Here is a 19,533-nt window from a genome sequence, read left to right as displayed (position 1 = left end):
CAGCATTGTTTTTGCTTCCCATCTAATTGCAACTATTAATGATAAAGAAGAATTGCATGCAGTCTTTGCTTTAATCACCTGGATGGAATGGCAATGATTATCCCCACAAATCAATTTGATCCTCTAGGAATGAGCTGTATTTCTGACCCTATAATTACAGGTGAATTAATGGACTATTCTGCAGTTTGTACTCAGCCTCAAGATCATCTCAGCAAGGGAACACTGAGCTATCCAGAGACACGTCAAGTGATTTCAGCCACTGGGGCCACTGGCACACCACAGTATTCTCAAGCAAGAATAACGCCAACTATAGGAAGTCACTATGGCATGCCAAGTGTTTTAAGGTCTTCTGGTGGTGTTGTTTATTCTTCTGTGGCAACTCCAATCCCATCCACTTTTGCAATTACTACCCAGCCAGGTTCAATATTCAGCACTTCTCTTAGTCTCCATACCAGTGATACTATGCCTTCACTATCAGCATTACAGCATATTCAACCAATGCCCAAGTCTTCCAGTTTCTTGACAACAGCTGACGTAGGAAGAGAACTGGGAGCTGGGGTTCCTCTAGGTTTAAATACATCAACCTTACAATCTGTTAGCATGGAAGCACTGCAAGCTGGACTTGTGTCTAACTTAACAGTTTCAGCAATATATCCGGATGCATCATCGGAAGTCAGTTTTATGCAGCCTGAAACAGATTACATGCAGAAACATGGCATTGAATCTTCAGTGGTTCCAAACCTGTCACCTGTTGCTTCACCTGTATCTGAAGAGAACAAACATTTGCTGATGGAAAGAGAAATGCTGGAGTTTGAGAAGATGAAACAGATACGCTTAGCTGAAGAGCTTGAGCGAGAACGGCACGAGATCCAGATATTCCGAGAGCAAGAAAAGCTCATCGTTCAGCGAGAACTTCAGGAGCTCCAAACAATGAAGCAACAACTCCTGTATCAGCAACAGGAAGAGCGGCAAACTCAGTTTATGATGCAGCAAGAAACCATAGCCCAGCAACAGATGCAGCTCGAGCAAATACAACAGCTGCAGCAGCAACTCCAACAACAGCTTGAGGAGCAAAAGATTCGACAGATATATCAGTACAGCTATGACCCTTCTGGTATAGCCACACCACAGACAACTGCAGATCAAGCAATGATAGAATCCCAGTACACAACAGCAGAAAATGGTCAGTTCTGGCATGGCCAGGATGCTAGTACAACAGCTTCAGCCATGATGGGACATGATGTACCACAGACGCAGTCATGGTATACTGTTCAGTCGGATGGCATTCCTCAGCACATGCCTCAGCCTTGCATGCCGAGCTCAGTATCCGAAATGTCTTTGAAAGACATTGATGTTAGAGAGGGAAGACCACTGAAGAAGAGAAGCTCCATGCCAAGGCTGCGTGGTCAGTACAGTGATGATCTTGATGAAAGTTTGCAGGAGCCAAGATCATACAAAAAGATAGTTGACAGTGGAGTCCAAACTGATGATGAGGAAGGGACAGAAAGATGCTACACTAGTAGAAGAAGGAGAACTAAAAAGAGTGTTGATACGAGTGTTCAGACTGATGATGAAGATAATCAGGAAGACTGGGACATTCCCACCAGAAGGCGTAGGTCTCGTGTGGGAAAGTATACTGATGGTGGAACAGAGATAGATAAAGCAAAACGTCCACATTTTGCAAAACTCTCTAATATTGCTGTGCAGACTGTAGCTGAGATTTCTGTTCAAACTGAACCTGAAGGAATAATAAGGACACCTTCAATAAGGGCTCGAATTGAGTCCAAGATAGAAATTGTAAAGCACATTTCAGCTCCAGAGAAAACATACAAAGGCGAAAGTTTAGGTTGCCAGACAGAAACAGACTCAGATGGACAAAGCCCCCAGTACTTGAGCCATAAGGTAATTACAACTGTATCCCCACAAAAAACTGATAAAAAGCGTCCAACACCATTAGAAATAGGTTATTCAAATCACCTTCGAGCAGATTCCTCATTTCAAGTTGTTCCCTCCCCACCCAAATCTCCTAAGGTATTGTACTCACCAATCTCACCAATGTCCCCAAGCAAAGAATTGGAGGCAGTGTTTGTGCCCTATGAGAAATCCCCTGCAGTTGACGTAAGCTCGCAGAAGCTAATGGCTCCTGAACCTCCAAAGAGTCAGCCTCTAAGTCCTAGGACCATCAAGGTGATGCAGCGATCCATGTCTGATCCAAAACCACTGAGTCCTACAGCAGAAGAAAGCTCTAGATTACATTTCCAGTATAGCGACAGCTACTCGGTAAGCATTGTGCTACTTAATTGTTTCTGATTGTCTGTACCATGAAAAGTTACTATTAACCAAATAGATTGTGGTGAATCTGCCTGTGGTACTTCTGGCAATTATAGCAGTCGCACCGTGTAGCACAGCTAATAATTGACAGAGTTCAGTCCAGTATGGCTAACTTCTAGTGCAAATATAGCCAGAAATGTAGTATATTGACTGCATGCAATTTTCCTGGGTCAGTTTGTTTCCTTAATTATTCACAGCTTGCAATGCAGCCTTGGCTTTGTGCAGGGGCAGGGTGGGGGACTGGAAAATCACAGAGGTGAAATTTGAAGGGATGTAGCCACTTAAATGTAAGTGCCGGCATGTAGGCCAAGTATCTTACAGCCGTTAGAAAGGTTCAAAGGACCTTTTAAATTGTTGGCAAGCTTTGCCAAGGCTAAAGGGCAGATGGATGAAAGAAGAGCCAGCCAAAAGTTAAGTAAAATTAGACCATACTGAGGAATGATACTAATTTTGGGGGCAAGCAATGGAGCAGTGCAGACCCAACTGCCTTTTTGTGGCTGGCAAAGTGCACGTTATGCTGCATGAGGTGTGTTTGAAAACGGTTACCTATTTTGGCACACAAGGGCAGAAGTGTAGTATGCTTTAGGTATAATAGATGAGGACTGAAGTGCCATTCCAATGTTGCAGGTTGGATACTGGTGTCCTTACAGCAGATGGCGGAAACACTTGCAGCCACCCTGCAACATTGGCAGTGAGCTGATCTGGAGCCTGTAGAGGCAGTTGTATTCTATCATTGACAGGTTGGTTTGTCAAGGCCTGCAAGTATGGTTGGTGGCATAGTGCCAAGTGCAGCCAGTGAAACTTAGGTGCCTGGTGATCTCCCTGGCTTGCCTTCTTACATCTTGTACCACTTCATTCATAAAATACATTATTTGGGATGCAGTCCAACCAATTCCCATTCTAAATTTTACCTTCACTTGCTGCCTACCACAGGAGTCTACAGTTTGTACCTAGACGCCTTGTGGTTCCCCGAACTCCCTTGAAAGTTGGTATTGAAAGAACTTCTTCTTTAGTTTAATGTTGATTTTTGTCCGATTATGGTTCTGTGAAGCATCTTGGGATATTTTTCTACATTGAAGGTGCTATATAAATGCAAGTTGTTGCTGTTATGAAAGAATTCCCTTTCATCTGCCCTCTTTTTTCACTCGTTTCTGTACTGCTGAAATCGTGTAAGTTATTTCACTTAGTCTACTTTTCAGCACCATAGTTTAAAATCAAACTTTTCATAATGAGTAAATAGAAATTCCCAAAATGTTCTACAAATTCATATGAATAAAACATTTCAGGAACATTTTTAAAATTATAAAACCAACACATACTAATAAAAAATACTGCAAATGTTGCAAGAACAAAAACCAAAAAATCCAAAGCTTGTCCCCCTTTACGATCTCCAGTAAACAGGGAGCATCTTTTGTACCCTTTCAAAATGGGCTTTGTAGGGAAAAAGTACAATCCCATTGCAAAAGCTGGAAAGTTTCATCAGGTATTCTGGGGCCTTAATAAGGCTATAACATGAGTATGTACAAACACATTCACACAAAATGCAGCCAATGTAAAATTGCAGCAGAAGGAGTCCGTGCAAAAAATGTCTAAGGCTTGCTCCCACAATTGTCCAATCCCTTGCGCCAACTACCTTAATGTGATGTCTAGTTGTAACTAAATCAAGCTAAAGATCCAGCTGCATTGTAGTTCAGTCTTTACTACCATTCACAAGTCATGAGACCTAAAATTCTTTGAAGGGGAATTTTAGTCAAAGTGATCATTTACCGATGAACGAGTGGTGTACTACTATTTTCATCACCTCTACTGTTATCGCATTTTCAGGGTTACCATCGGCAGTATTGATTGTACCCATTTAAATACAACAGATACGCTAAGGTGACGTAATACAAGGAGATTCATTGCAACATTTAGATGGCCAAACCTGTGCCATTTTTTTTCTTTTCCAGCCCTCAACTGATATTCATTAGAAAATTGCAAATGCTGAGCAGGGACTCCCATCATTTAACAAAAAAAGTCCAGGGCTCGTCATAAGCTGCATGGACCAAGAGAAAGACCATTCAGCACATCAACCCTGTTTCTTATAGTACATTTTGCCCTGTCATGAACTCTACCTAATTCAGTTAATCTCCTGAAGGAAAGCGCTGCAAAACTTTGCTCAGAATTCCACATTGGCTAATCTTACAATTTACATTATTAAACAGTGACTGGTTGTTTTCCACAGATAGCATTTCCATAGTCCAAACAGCACAGCAATTATTGCATTCACACAATGGGGATGGAATTGTGGATCAAAGAATGAAGTGCAGAGGTCAGCAGAAAAACAAGCCGACTTTTATTCACAATTCGCCAATCCGTGGTCTCGTAAAGTGATAGTCCATCCTGGGAATGGACGCTCGCAAAATTTATTCTAGTATTTAATTACTTCCACTCATAGTTTTCCTTACAATCTTCAAACTTATTCTTTCATCCCATTATTTATTGTGGCCAAGTCTTCCGTCATGGTTAACTACAATGTCCCCTTACCTGCCTTCCCTGAATGCATACCTATTTCAAGATATGACCACAGGTCAGGCCTAATCACAGTTAGAGCACTTTGATTTCTTTGAGCACTTTGATTTCTTTGTCTGAATCTCTGAGTTACAGATAATTTTATGGCACCCACCATGTCAGATGTTTTTTCTACCATTATGGGCTGCAATGAAGCCATTCAGTAGTCCAGTATCTCAGAGCAGGAGTTATGTATCATGGTTATATATCATGGCTTGGTGATTGAGTGCAACCTTCTGTTTGTTGTTTCTTATCACATCTTTGAACCTTTTTCTAAACTCTTGCCCAGTTCTTTTGTTCACTTGGGTTGTAGTAAATTGCTATGCAATCTCTTCATGGGCGTGCCCTCCTAGTGTGTGGATTCAGAAGATTGAGATCAGTTATAATTATTTCTGTTCCCCTGGCTAAGGCTTCCCACTCCACAGTGGGACCTCTTGTTGTTCAGTGAAATCATAAGAGTGGATATTTCCAAATCTGCTTTGGCAGCATTGGCTTTGCCTGGTCAATTGCCTCATTTCCTGCTGTTTAGGTGCGTAATTATGATTGTTACAATTGTGCTGTTGTTAGAAGTTTAAGGTCTGCCTTCGATATTCTTTGAGGTACAGTGGTGCTGGTCATTCCCATTGTGCACTTAGTGTCTTGTATTCAGGAGTGCGCCCACACTGCCCCATATCTGTACAATAGCATAACCCAGGAATACAATAATAGACACCACTTAGTAATCTGAACTAGATATTGTGTCTTTCGCACATGTCCACACATGCACTTCTCCTATCTTTTCAGACAGACTGGAACACTTGATGAGACAAGGCCAGATACAAATCATTAGGCTGCTTTATTTCACAGACAGCAAGTGAACATACAAAGTAAATCAGTCAAAGCAAATTCTGATTACTTTGCTCAATCTCATTTCTCTCTTCGGAAACATAGAAAAAAATAATAATAAACCACGCACTCTCTCCCTTTCGTGGACTGATTTAGTTATTTTGGCATTACTTTTCTTTCAGACTGCTATGGAAAACTGACCCCCTGCGTTTTCTCAGCTGCCAGCTCCAGGCCACAATCTCTTGTTCAAAACTTGGCTTCCCATGTGGCCCTAGTCTCTTTAGGTCCCCAGCCAGGAGAAGGGCTGTGATCATGGCTTCCTCCCTGTTGTGAATTGCCAGTAAATCTGTCAATGAAACCAACTACCTCTCTTCCCACGGTGAGATGTGAGTTTTAAGGAGGACTTTCTCCTACTGATTTCAAGGTGAATGGAAGCCATTCTAGCTACCGGCCTGAAACGAGACATTTGACTCTGATTGTATCAGTTGTGACATCCACAAACTGGCCCATCTACGATGAACCTGGGGTCCAATACTGCTCAGGCGTGGTGGGGTTGCAGAGCAGTTTCATCAGCCATGTATGGAGGGGTTATAACTTGTCCCCTAGCAGCCATGCTCTGACGTTCTGGGTGTTTGGAAGAGTCAGAGGGCAGGGTGTAGATGGGAGGGGGAGGGGGTATGGATGAGTGTCGCAGAATGAAAGCGTTGTGGCAGTTGCCAGTAACACTGGTGCAGACTTGTATGATCCTTTTGCAGTTCAACATTGATGAGTAGAAGCTGTTCCTGTTGACATAAGCTGCTGGATCGTCTTCTGGTGCGCTGATAGCTACATGAGTGAAGTCTATTATGCCTTGGACGCAAGGGAAGCTGGCCATAGCTGCAACACCCAGAGCTCTCTTGTTCTGGCTGTTGGTGTCCATTGCGAAGGTAAGGTATTGATTTGCCTTGGCAAGAAGGACAGTGGTGACCTGTTTGATATGGCTTTGCACTGCAAAATGGGAGATGCAGGTAATGTCCCTTTTAGCAGCCTGCAACGAGTCTATGGCAAAACAGCTAAGAGCAGTGGTGACGTTGACAGCCACTGGCAAAGCATGGCCCCCTGGTCCAGAAGGTCCTGCTGCAAGATGCTGCATCGGTCACCGTTAGTCTCCCTGGTGAAGGGCAGCCTTCTCCTGCACTGCTCTTCAAAAATATCTAAGGAAGTAAATCAACTTTGGACTGGGCAGCTCCCCTCATCTGCTGTCTTCCAACAGGCCCAGATGTTGTTTGTCCTGGTTGTTCACGCTACTGCTGCTCCACTTCTTCCAACTATCTATCCGTACAAAGGCGTGAAGCGACAACAGCACCCATGATAAGCAGTGAGTGCTTAATGAGGATAGGTAAGGGGCAAAAAATCAGGAAGAGGCAAACTGGAAGCACACCACTGGCTTGGAAATGTGGTTGATGTGAACTTCCAAAAGGTGTTTGATGAAATGCCACATAATAGGGCTTATCATCAAAGTTGAAGCCCATGGAATAAAAGGGGTAGTGGCAGTACAGATATGAAATTGGCTAAGTAACAGGAAACAGAGAGTAGAGGTGAACGGTTGTCTCTCGGACTGGAGGAAGGTATACAGTGGTGTTCCCCAGGAGTCGGCACTAGGACCATTGCTTTTCTTGATATATATTAATGATGTGGACTTGGGTGTACAGTGCACAATTTCAAAATTTGCAGATGGCACAAAAGTTGGAAGGGTAGTGAACAGTGAGGAGGATAGTGATAGACTTCAAGAAGACATAGACAGGCTGGTGGAATGGGCGGACATGTGGCAGATGAAATTTAACATACAAAAGTGTGAAGTGATACATTTTCGTAGGAAGAACAAGGACAGGCAAAATAAATTAAAGGGTAGAATTCTAAAAGGGGTGCAGGAACAGAGAGATCTGGGTATATGTGCACAAATCGTTGAAGGTGGCAGGGTAGGTTGAGAAAGCGGTTAAAAAAGCATACGGGATCCTGGGCTTTATAAATAGAGGCATAGAGTACAAAAGCAAGGAGGTTATGATAAACCTTTATAAAACACTGGTTCGGCCACAACTGGGGTATTGTCCAGTTCTGGGCACCGCACTTTAGGAAGGATTTGAAGGCCTTAGAGAGAGTGCAGGAGAGATTTACTAGAATGATTCCAGGGATGAGGGACTTCGGTTACATGGCTAGACTGGAGAAGCTGGGGTTGTTCTCCTTAGAGCAGAAAAGGTTGAGAGAAGATTTGATAGAGGTATTCAAAATCATGAAGGGTCTAGACAGAGTAGATAGGGAGAAACTGTTCCCATTGGCAGAAGGGTCAAGAACCAGAGGACATAGATTGGCAAAAGAACCAAAGGTAACATGAGGAAAATCTTTTTTACACAGCAAATGGTTATGATCTGTAATGCACTGCCAGAGGGGTTGGTGGAGGTAGATTCAATTGTGGCTTTCAAATTGGATAAATACTTAAAGGGAAAAAAATTGCAGGGCTGCGGGATAGGGCAGGGGAGTGGGACAAACTGGATTGCTCTTGCATAGAGCTGGCACGGACTCGATAGGCTGAATGGCCTCCTTCCGTGCTGTAACCATTCTATGATTCTGTGATACTCACAATGGCACACAAATCCTAATGACCTAAGTAAGTGCAGGTGAGTGTCTCTTTAAATGCAGCTTCCAGTCATGCCAGTCAGTTTGTGAAGCCAATGCCATTAAATTTTATTCAGTAGGTTTGCTCTCTGTAGGAATTCTGACCAGCCCAGTTAAAATCGCATTGGGGTCCAAATGATGTCATTGGACCCTATTAGAATTTATTTATGAGACACCCGCCTCTTTATGACGGGTGCGTTTGAGACCTGAGTCAGCTCCACAGTAAAAATGGAGGTCGGCATGAACTGGGTGGTAAGTCGATTTTCACTATTTTAACTGCTCACCTGTCTCATTCACTCTGAGCGGGTTGGGTTAAAATCAGGGCCCATGAGATTCATAAGTTAATTAATTGAGTGAAATCAAAGCAAATTTCTTAAATACCTGCTTTTAGTATTGCACGATGGAAAAGAAATTGCAAATTGAAACTGGCACTGCTTTTGAAAACTATTACTTATCATGTGCTATATCAACAGAAAAAGTTTAACTGGAATTAAATCATTTGTCAATGTGCCCAGTGCATTGTCACAGGCTTGATATATGTTAATATTCAACAAACAAAATCTAACCTATGACTTCATAGAATTAATTGTAATTATTTTATGCTATATCATCATGTGGCTTCACCCTTTCAGTGATGCAGCATTGGCTTTTATTGAGGTGTATCATGCCCAAAGCTTGCTACGTGAGCTTTTGTGGCTTACTGGTTGTAGGTCTGACATATTCATTTAAAAAGAGAGATGACATTGAAAGTTGGTTTTATTCAATATAAAAAGACCAAAGAGGGAAATAAATGCCATTAAATTATTTTTGCTCTTTCCACTTGACAAAGAACACCCAAAATGCTTGCATATGATGGGCTGCTAATTTGTTGTGATGACAAGGATTGTTGGAAATGCCTGAACAGTGGTAAAGGTAGTCAAACTGTGCATCTTATCAATTGAGTGGAGTCAGTAATTATTTTCATAGACAGTGGTGATAATGTGCAGAATGTAGATCAACTGTCACAACTAAAGTTATTTTCATTTTAAGGTTAAATTGTTTATGCCTTCTTATTTCACAAAAGGTATCAGCAAAAAACAATAAAAGAAACAATAATTTCCATAGCAAGGTTTTCTCCTCCATTTCCTTGGGTCATTCCCCAACTGTGGGCAAGAGGGCAGGCAATTTATTTTTTGATCTCTGCCAATACTGCTCTCAAGCAGACACTGAGAGATGGGTAAAAAAAAGGCCCTGGGATGCATGTCCCTCTAATTTTGTTTCTTCTTTGTAGGGTGGCACCTGACTCCTCCAGGAGTACAACTGAGATCAGGAACTTAGCAGCATGGGAAAAGTCAAACAAGTATTCTAATCATGGCATGACACTTAATGTCATTTTATTGATTTAATTTATGTTAATCAAATTTCCTATAGAGTCGAAAGTTATCTAACATTAATTAGTCACTGCTCATATTTTAAATGTTAATATTTATATAATTATAGAACATAACAATTACGATAGTTATTCCAACATTTGTCTTATCAGACTTAAATCTCCCAAGGACTTCCATACACATGTGGGAGAAAGGAATAGATGATTATGCTGATAGGGTTAGATGAAGAAGAGCGGGAGGAGGCTTGTGTGGAGCATAAACACTGGAATGGACCAGTTGGACTGAATGGCCTGCTTCTGTACTGTACATTCTATATAATTCTATGTAATAAGCCTATACATTTTAATTAAACATGCGCAAATAGCATTGTAAATTTCGCAGTATTATTAAGCAGAAGTAAACTGATTTGAGCCACAGAGTTATATTGCTGTACTCAAATGCATTTTCAAATTGTAGCTTTTTAAGCTAAGGCACTGTTCATTCATTATATGGGAACCAAATTTCCTCAGAGATTCTGCTGGACTCCAGCCATCTCTTTGGTAGAACCCACTAGAAAACAGCAGGGACCCAGTGGCACCAGGTTTCTGCAGATTCCAGGATTTTCCACTCAGCATTGTAAGGGGCAAAAGCTCTGCCTCCTGGCCAATATTGTGTTTCTCTTCCCACCCCAAACTAGCTGAGGCTGCTGAGACCTACTGTAGTGCTCCTAAGTCCATCCCAGCTGAGATCAGTTAACCCAGTGCAGATCAGAGATTGAACCTGGAACCTCCCTGGTTAATCTGGTTTACTTATGTTTCACGTGGTGTATTTATCTGCTGAGTGATCAGGAGAACAGCCAGATGCCCATCTTCCATTGTACCATTGACCCCAACTGGCTACCACAGCAAAAAAAAGTTCCACTTCTGTGCAGTTGTGAAATTTCAACAATTAAAAATTCTGGCTATATGTATGGGCAAAATACAGCTTCTGCTTTTTACTGCAAACTCAAATGGTTTGCCTTGTGTTTTCACTGGTGCATAGAAAAAACAAACATAGAAAATAGGAGCAAGAGTAGACCATTCGGCCCTTCGGGCCTGCTCCGCCATTCAAAATGATTATGGCTGATTGTCTAACTCAGTACCCTGTTCCCGCTTTTTCCCCATATCCCTTGATCCCTTTAGCATTAAGAAATATATCAATCTCCTTCTTGAACACATCTAATGATATGGCCTCCACTGCCTTCTGTGGTAGAGAATTCCACAGGTTCACCACCCCCTGAGTGAAGAAATTTCTCCTCATCTCGGTTCTAAATTGCATACCCCTTATCCTGAGACTGTGAGCCCTGGTTCTGTACTCCCCAGCCATCGGGAACATCCTCCCTGCATCTAGTCTGTCTAGTCCTGTTAGAATTTTATATGTTTCGATGAGATCACCTCTCATTTTTCTAAACTTGAGTGAACATAGGCCTAGTCGACCCAATCTCTCCTCAATACATCAGTCCTGCCATCCCAGGAATCAGTCTGGTAAACCTTCGTCACACTCCCTCCATGGCAAGGACATCCTTCCTCAGATAAGGAGACCAAAACTGCACACAATACTCCAGATGTGGTCTCACCAAGGCCCTGTATAACTGCAGTAAGACATCACTGCTCCTGTACTCAAATCCTCTTGCAATGAAGGCCAACATACCATTCGCCTTCCTAACTGCTTGTTGCACCTGAATGCTCGCTTTCAGCGACTGGTGTACAAGGACTACCAGGTCTCGTTGCACCTCCCCTTTTCCCAATCTATCACCATTCAGATAATAACCTGCCTTTCTGTTTTTACAACCAAAGTGGATAACCTCACATTTATCCACATTATACTGCATCTGCCATGTTCTTGCCCACTCACCCAACTTGTCCAAATCACATTGGAGCCTCTTTACATCCTCCTCACAGCTCACATTCCACCTAGCTTTGTGTCGTCTGCAAACTTGGAAAGCTTTACCATTAAAGCTGCTGAGCTATTTTGAAATTGAGTCTTAATAGGAAAGACTGGGGAATGTTGGACCTTGAAAGGAGACAATTGAGAGTGGCCTAACATCAGTATATAAGATAGTGAATGGTATAGAAAAGCTAAATCCAGAACACCATTTCACAGTAACCTGTGAGAGTAGGACAAAACAGCACTGAATCAAACTAGTAAATGGCAAATTTAGGAATGATGCCAGGAAGTTCTTCTTGCTACAGACAGTGATCAACAAATGGAATCATAGGATCGTAGAAAATTTACGGCACAGAAGGAGGCCATTCGGCCCGTCGTGTCCATGCTGGCCGAGAAACGAGCCTCCAGCCTAATCCCACTTTCCCACATTTGGTCCGTAGCCCTGCAGGTCACGGCTCTTCAGGTGCACATCCAGATATTTTTTAAATGAGTTGAGGGTTTCTGCCTCTACCACCCTTCCAGGCAGTGAGTTCCAGACCCCCACTACCCTCTGGGTGAAAACATTTTTCCTCATTTCTGCTCTAATCCACCAATCACTTTAAATTTATGCCCCCTGGTTATTGACCCCGCTGTTAAGGGAAATGGGTCCTTCCTATCCACTCGATCAAGGCCCCTCATAATTTTGTACACCTCAATCAAATCACCCCTCAGCCTCCTCTGTTCCAAGGAAAACGACCCCAGCCTATCCAATCTGTCATCATAGCTAAAGTTCTCCAGTCCTGGCAACATTCTCGTAAATCTCCTCTGCACCCTCTCTAATGCAATTACATCCTTCCTGTAATGTGGTGACCAGAACTGTGCACAATACTCAAGCTGTGGCCTAACTAGTGTTTTATACAGTTCCAGCATAATATCCCTGCTTTTATGTTCTGTGCCTCGGCTATTAAAGGAAAGCATTTCATTTGCCTACTTAACTACCGTATCTACCTGTCCTGCTACCTTCAGGGATCTGTGGACATGCACACCAAGATCCCTCACTTCCTCTACACCTCTCAGTATCCTTCCATTTATTGTGTATTCCCTTGCCTTGTTTGCTTTCCCCAAATGGATCACCTCACACTTCTCCGGATTGAACTCCATTTGCCACTTTTCTGCCCATCTGACCAGTCCATTGATATCTTCCTGCAGTCAACAGCTTTCCTCCACACTATCAACCACACGGCCTATCTTTGTGCCATCCGCAAATTTCTTAATCATGCCTCCTACGTTTAAGTCTAAATCGTTAATATATACCATAAAATAGCAAAGGACCTAGTACCAAGCTCTGAGGCACCCCACGGGAAACAGCCTTCAAGTCGCAAAAACACCCATCGACCATTACCCATGGACCAATGTAGAGTATATCTGGATAGAGTAATGGAAACTAAAATCTAAAAAATCATTTAAGAATCAGTTGGCTGCTGTGATGGGGGAATAGTAGAGTCTTTCTAGATGGATAAGCTAAGGTGCACTGAATGTTCCTCCTCATCTGTATCTATCTTATGACCTTGTGAATGTATAGGTATTTCCACTCTGGTGTGCCAAAGCAGTGGAGAGTTAAAATCCCCACCTCGAGACCAATTCAACTGAGAGGCAAAAGAACAATGAACTTGTGTATTTTTAATTTGTTCAGATGTTAATGGTTCTCTAACACAAATCTGACTATCCTGACTTGAACCAGAAAGGATGTGGAGTTCTATTACACATTCCATTGATCCTTTCTGTCTTACAAGCATCTTGATTTTCAAGCTGTTACTTGGGGACTTTACATTTTCATTTTCCACAGTTCAAATTAGTGTGATACAATGCAAAAATACCACATGGTAAGTTATCTGTTTCTTCCTTCCTCTTTGGTGGCCAGATAAGCACTTATTTCATATCCTGATGCATAGTTTGATGTTACAAGGCTGGTTGATACTTGATTCTATTGGCTTCAATTCTGATCTCTTTTACTTAAATCAGTTCTTAGTGGAATTTTGGAAAGAACAACAGGATAGATTATCGTAAGTACCAATAGCGGTTAGTCCTATTGTTATACTATCCTTCATAGCTGTCAGCTAATCATCGTAGGTAGCTCTGTGACATCAACAGTGAGGCACCCAAATGAACAAGTGAAAGATCAATTATGCCAATGTTATACTTTAATTTTCACTCTGGTCAATCATAAGATGTAAGATATAATGATAGAGGGAGAGGCAGACAGATATGAGAGGATAGTTGGGAATGCATCTCCACCCACTCTAGGCACCATAAAGATAGCAACCCAGCCTAATTACACTCCACCTGTCTCATGCTTGTTTCCAAGATTTATCATTGCCCCTTGTATTTCTACGAGATCACCTCCCACTCCTTACCTGTGAAATCTTTCTCCATGTTCCCCAGCAAGCACCCTGATGAATTGTTTGCATAATAACTTGTTTGATAGAACCACAAACTTTGTGACTAGTGGTGTCAAATTGAAGCTCAGAAGAGGGAAGGTAAACAGACAGTCTACATTTAATTGCTTCACATAGAGGGTGGTGAATTTGTTGAACAGATTGACCGGGGAAACATTGGCAGCAGATGACTTGGCAAATTCAAGAGGAAGCTGGATAGTACTTTGGAAAAAGAAGCAATTGAGGGGTATAAATGATAAGGTATAGTATGGTGCTGTTTGAACTTTGGGAGTGGCAGATGGACTGCAGTGATCTCTTCTGGTCCTGTACATGTCTGTGCTTCCCAACCACTCCTACTTTCCTTCTTTTGTCATTTCATTTCACTTGCACTTTCACTAGGTGGAGAGAGGAGTATTACAGATGTAGAACAATGCAGCTGTCATAAACACCAATGACTGGCACTAAGGATGCCAGCATAGGCCCACTTCCTGTTGCTGTGAGAGCAAGTCTAACTGGGAGCAGTAGACAGCAATGATGCAGACATTGAGCAGGCCAGACCAGGTGTGAGGTGAATTGAAGATGGGTATCCAGCAGGTGAAAGAATTGGAACGGACATTAGGAAAGTGGGAATAGGGTAGGATATAGAGATATCAAACACTTCACCAGGCAGGCAAATTGCAAAATGCTAAAAAAAATTTCAGGCTCTCCTAAGCAGTTGCTGAAGATATTTAACATGCATAAAATATCATGTTAAAAAGAATAATAGTTCTTGAGGGGGATTACTGCACATCAGCATTCTTAGCATAGATTTTTTCACTCCTCCCCTAATGTACTGTAATCTTCCTAACAGGCATAAGTATCAGAAAATAATACAAATAATACTGAGACAGTTTATGCATCTTATGGCAGGTACTATAGTTTGGCAAGTGTTTTTTTTCTTTCCATAATGAATTACTGAGTGATAAATATATTTACATATATATATATATATATATATATAATATGTATATATTAAAACTTTCATGCACTATGCATATTCTGATACATCTAATGGCATAATGATTTCTTGCAGCTGTCTGCACAATCTAATAACCACTCATAATCTATTTACAGTAACTCATTTATATGCCACAAGTGAAGCATTACTTTGCCATCTGACAGTTCTTAAAGGAAGCATTTTTTGTATCATTTCCTGTCAAGATAGACACAGTTCTGTTCGGTCTTCAGGTTTATCACCCTTATTCATAATGAAGAGAATATTTTAGCTGCATTTCATTCAGTGACAGCACTCAAGACTTGAGCTTACATAAATAGAGGAATGAATCAACCATTGAAGAATCACAAATGGTTGATATCATCAAAGTCAACAGAATGCCTTTGCATCTTCCATCTCAGAAACAAAGTCCTATTTACTTCAATAGAACTGGAGCAGAGCAGAAGAATGATTTAATGAAACTAAGAATTCTAATTGTTGAATTATTAACAAAAGTTTCAGTGGAATCTTAGTGAAATACTATAAATATTTGTTTAGATATTCATTACATCCTAAAACATTTTCTCCCCCTTTGTGCCACTTACTTTGATAAAATACAGCAAACTTAAGCCATGAATTATTTAGATGTACAAGGATATTTTACGAACTGTTCAGCAATTAATCATTTTTGAGAGGGAATGACAGAAAGATAAATATTCATAATAGGTGGTTCATGCTTGGTGTACCCTCGTGCTGAGTCACTGAATGGGAGGATGGGAGTTTATGCCCACTATTCACCAGGTGCTGATTTTTTGCTCTGCGTCAGACCATCTGAAGGAGACACTTAATCCTGTCCTCTCAGTTGAAGGAAGACAGCACAGAGGCAGAGAGGCTGAAACAAGGAGAACATGGGAAAGTAGGGAGGGAGAATAAAAGATTATAAATAAAGAAGAGCCACTGAACCTTTCTATCATCCCTTATATTGTTTACCTTAGATGGTAAGGTTGGTGTGCTTATGTATAAAATATTGTGTTATCCACATTGTGACGTTACTTGTGTGTTCAGATAATAAATATGCATATGTTTAAAGAAAACCATAATTCTTCTGCACAAATTTGATGTAAATAATTGTAAATGTACTTGTAATTTATAACAATTTAATTATAAATCTCTTAAATCTTTTTCTGCCTCTTTCATAGAATTGAGAAGCAGCATTGAGGCTGTTATACTGACTTTAAATCTCTAAAGCAGGAGAAATATTTAATTATTTATTATGACTAAACCCATTAAAGAGAGTGATGCATTAAAATGACAATGTACACTGTTAATATGAAGCCACTCAGGATTACCGTTCCACAGCCTGTGAGATGCATTCCTATCCTAGGCCATTACTTTGTATATTATGTCAAGTGAGTCTTTCATGAAAAGGACTGTTGTTATTTTAGATATTATGTGATGCTACATTTGATTTAGATATTCTACAGTGTTTCAGTAAGTAAAAGGCATGTTTGATCATTATAGGTTATTATCCTTTATTCAGCAATACAGAGTATTATTACTATATGTGTGTCATCAATGAGATTTTGTTAATCAAAAATAAATTAGTGCAAAAGATGTAAATATGTGAAGAGTAGTGCAATCCAGCACACTAAGGACTCCATAATACTGTACATATTGCAAACTGAAGTATTAGCTGACCTGGAGGTTAATAAGCACACAGTAGGTAACATTTAAATCAACAGCTGTATGGAGAGCTGGCAAATGATTTTACAGTTACTGAAGCATCCAAGCCATTCCATACTATCTTAAATAATAAATGATCCTCTAGCTCAGTGAAATATTGGAAGACAAGCAAACAAAACTGCCGTCTGTGTTATCAACGAGAAATTTCTGTGCACAGTCAGTGGTAAGGGAGACGTTCATTTCTCTGCCTTAGTCATATTCAATAGTTTTCATGTGTAATATATACAATAACTGGTAAATATATATAAGTGGTAAAAAAAAATTATTGGATTGTTATGAACCTAATAGGGGAGCCAGTATTCAGGGACATCAGTTTTGGAATTTCTGTCTCCATTAAGATATTAGGTAAATGCTGCAGGAATGGGTCATTGTGAAGTTTCAGTTTTAAGTTTAATAGTTAACTGCACATCAATGTAACTGTGTTCTAGAAGTGGAATGGGTTTTACTGGTGTGATGGTTGTTGGTGGTATGTTTATGCCAAAGTGATTGCAGCATTTTAGTGGTTACAAGAAGGCAGTGCGACTAATACCATGTCTATCTTGCAGGAAAGGAGTGAAGTAGTTTTATGCGTGCATAAGAGAGAGATGATGAGACTGTATGTGTGTGAAGGAATGGATAGTACAGATGAGTGAAGTACTGGTGGTGTAAGTTTCGCCACCCAGCTGGAATGTATTTCCAATTTCCCCACATATAATTAGGAGCATAGATGTAAGTTACATTAAGGCACAAGTTATTCTGTATAAAGCTATAACATTACAATAGACTGAAATGCTATTAAATACGAATATTCCCACAGCCAGTGAAGTATTTTTTTTATTTTTGAGGTGTGGTCACTGTTCTAATGTAGGAAATGCAACAGCCAATTTGCTCACAGCAAGATACCACGAACAGCAATGTGATAATGGAGTATTTGTTTTCAGAATTTTTGGTGTTAGATGTGAGTTTGCAGTAAAATGTAGGTTATTATTTCAATGTTCAGTGAACAAATCATTTCTATATTAAAAATTGAATGATTAACATATTTCAAGTCCTGGTAAAATATTTGAAAACTGATTTACCCTCCATCCAAGGCTATAAACATTCTTTATTCAGAGGCAAATACCATTTGTACCTGAGCAATTCCAAAAAAATCAGTTCTTGCCATGAAGCAGTCTTCAGGCCCACTCCTCACAGCCTGCCTCCCAGTTAGTACAGGTGATACTTTAGGGTATGGGCTGGTAAGAGTCCAAATGTAAGCTTCCTGCCGTCTAATGTACCTTCAAATGTTAGATGTCAAAATCATGCACAGACACCCTATTCTGTGATTTTTATCTGCACACTATAAGAGACTTTCAAAAAAAAACCGCACATGCATTTTTGATCTGTAAGAATTGGGCTTGTGAACACATTCAATTAGCAGGCCAGCCATTGGTGTAAGTGCATACCACAAACACTTACATTAACTGGAATAGTACTACTTCACTGCACTCCACAATTATTCCCAGCTTTGCACATAACTTTAAGGTGTTTCACTATTTTAAAGGTGCTTTAGATATATAGCTGTTGTTGGGGATGGTGGTGTTTACAGCCCCTCCTGGGGCTTGCCTAATCACTTTTGAGGGGCTAGAGATGAATTTTTAACAGAGGAGCCCTGAATTGGCTATGGTCTCTCTGCTTCGTGGCCTGTCCCAAGGGGATGGGGTGGCGGAAGGGTGGGTACGTGAAAATGAGTCCAGCAAAAAATGGGGCGAGAGTGCATAAGCCCGATGGCATTTTGTCCTAGGGAAATAACATAACATAGCGATGATCCTTTGAAAAGGCAACATTTTATGTTCTGAATGTCTTGCTAATCTGCAGCTATAGTAAGATAATATACTGATAGTGATATAATAATATACTGCTGTATCACTATTCACTCCACTATTCCCAACAGCAATTCTATTTGGAAAGCATCTTTAAAATTAGTAAAACAAAGTATTGCACAGAGGTGAAAACAGACACTAAGCAGTGTTGGAAGAAGAGTTGGGGAGTTGACTGAAGGTATGGTCAAAGAGGTAGGTCATGAGGAGATTTTGGAAAGCGAGATAAGAGATAGCAAGGCAGATGGGTTTAGGGAGAGTGTGGGGCCAAGACAGCTGAAGGCTCTGCGATCAAAGGTGGAATAAAGAGAGCGGGTGGCAGAGGGGTACAGAGCAGGCCAGAGTCAGAAGAATGGAGTATGTACTGGAGGAGGATGCACGAGTAGGGAGAGGAAAAGCTGTGCAGGGGGACAAGCATTTTGAATTCACTGCATTAGGGATGGGGAGACAAGGGGGTTGACAAGGACAGTGATGATACGAAAGCAGGACAACAAAGGCTGGGATTAATCACATCCTCTTTGTATCATATTACTGCAGTTGTAAATAATAGCTTCCTTAGTTCTTTGTGTGGTTGATAATGTGCAAAGCATAATGAAATAACATTTACCAGCCAGATATAGAGAATGCTAATAATGATTACTTGCTTTGCTATATATAATAGAATCATAGAAATTTACAGCACAGAAGGAGGCCATTCAGCCCATCGTATCTATGCCAGCAGAAAAAGAGCTGTCCAGCCTAATCCCACTTTCCAGCCCTTGGTCCGTAGTCGTGTAGGTTACAGCACCTCAAGTGCATATCCAAGTACTTTTTAAATGCGTTGAGGGTTTCTACCTCTACCACCCTTTCAAGCAGTGAGTTCCAGACCCCTACCACCCTCTGAGAGAAAAAGTTTCTTCTCAACTCCCCTCTAATCCTTCTACCAATTATTT

General features: G+C 40.9%; 1 protein-coding gene across 1 annotated transcript in view; it reads left to right on the top strand.

Moving 5' to 3' along the window:
• The window catches only part of pcloa (piccolo presynaptic cytomatrix protein a), a 428,697-nt gene that overhangs the window by 231,031 nt on the left and 178,133 nt on the right, over window positions 1–19,533 (top strand). The window contains exons 6-7 of the mRNA XM_068005288.1: window positions 161–712; window positions 782–2,280. Of these exons, the coding sequence (XP_067861389.1) occupies window positions 161–712; window positions 782–2,280 (2,051 nt within the window). The remainder of the gene's footprint in view (window positions 1–160; window positions 713–781; window positions 2,281–19,533) is intronic.

Source organism: Heptranchias perlo, chromosome 24 (genome assembly GCF_035084215.1).
Source record: "Heptranchias perlo isolate sHepPer1 chromosome 24, sHepPer1.hap1, whole genome shotgun sequence".
Taxonomy (NCBI): domain Eukaryota; kingdom Metazoa; phylum Chordata; class Chondrichthyes; order Hexanchiformes; family Hexanchidae; genus Heptranchias; species Heptranchias perlo.
Note: the sequence above shows the minus strand (reverse complement) of the source record. Positions and strands in the feature narration are given on the sequence as shown.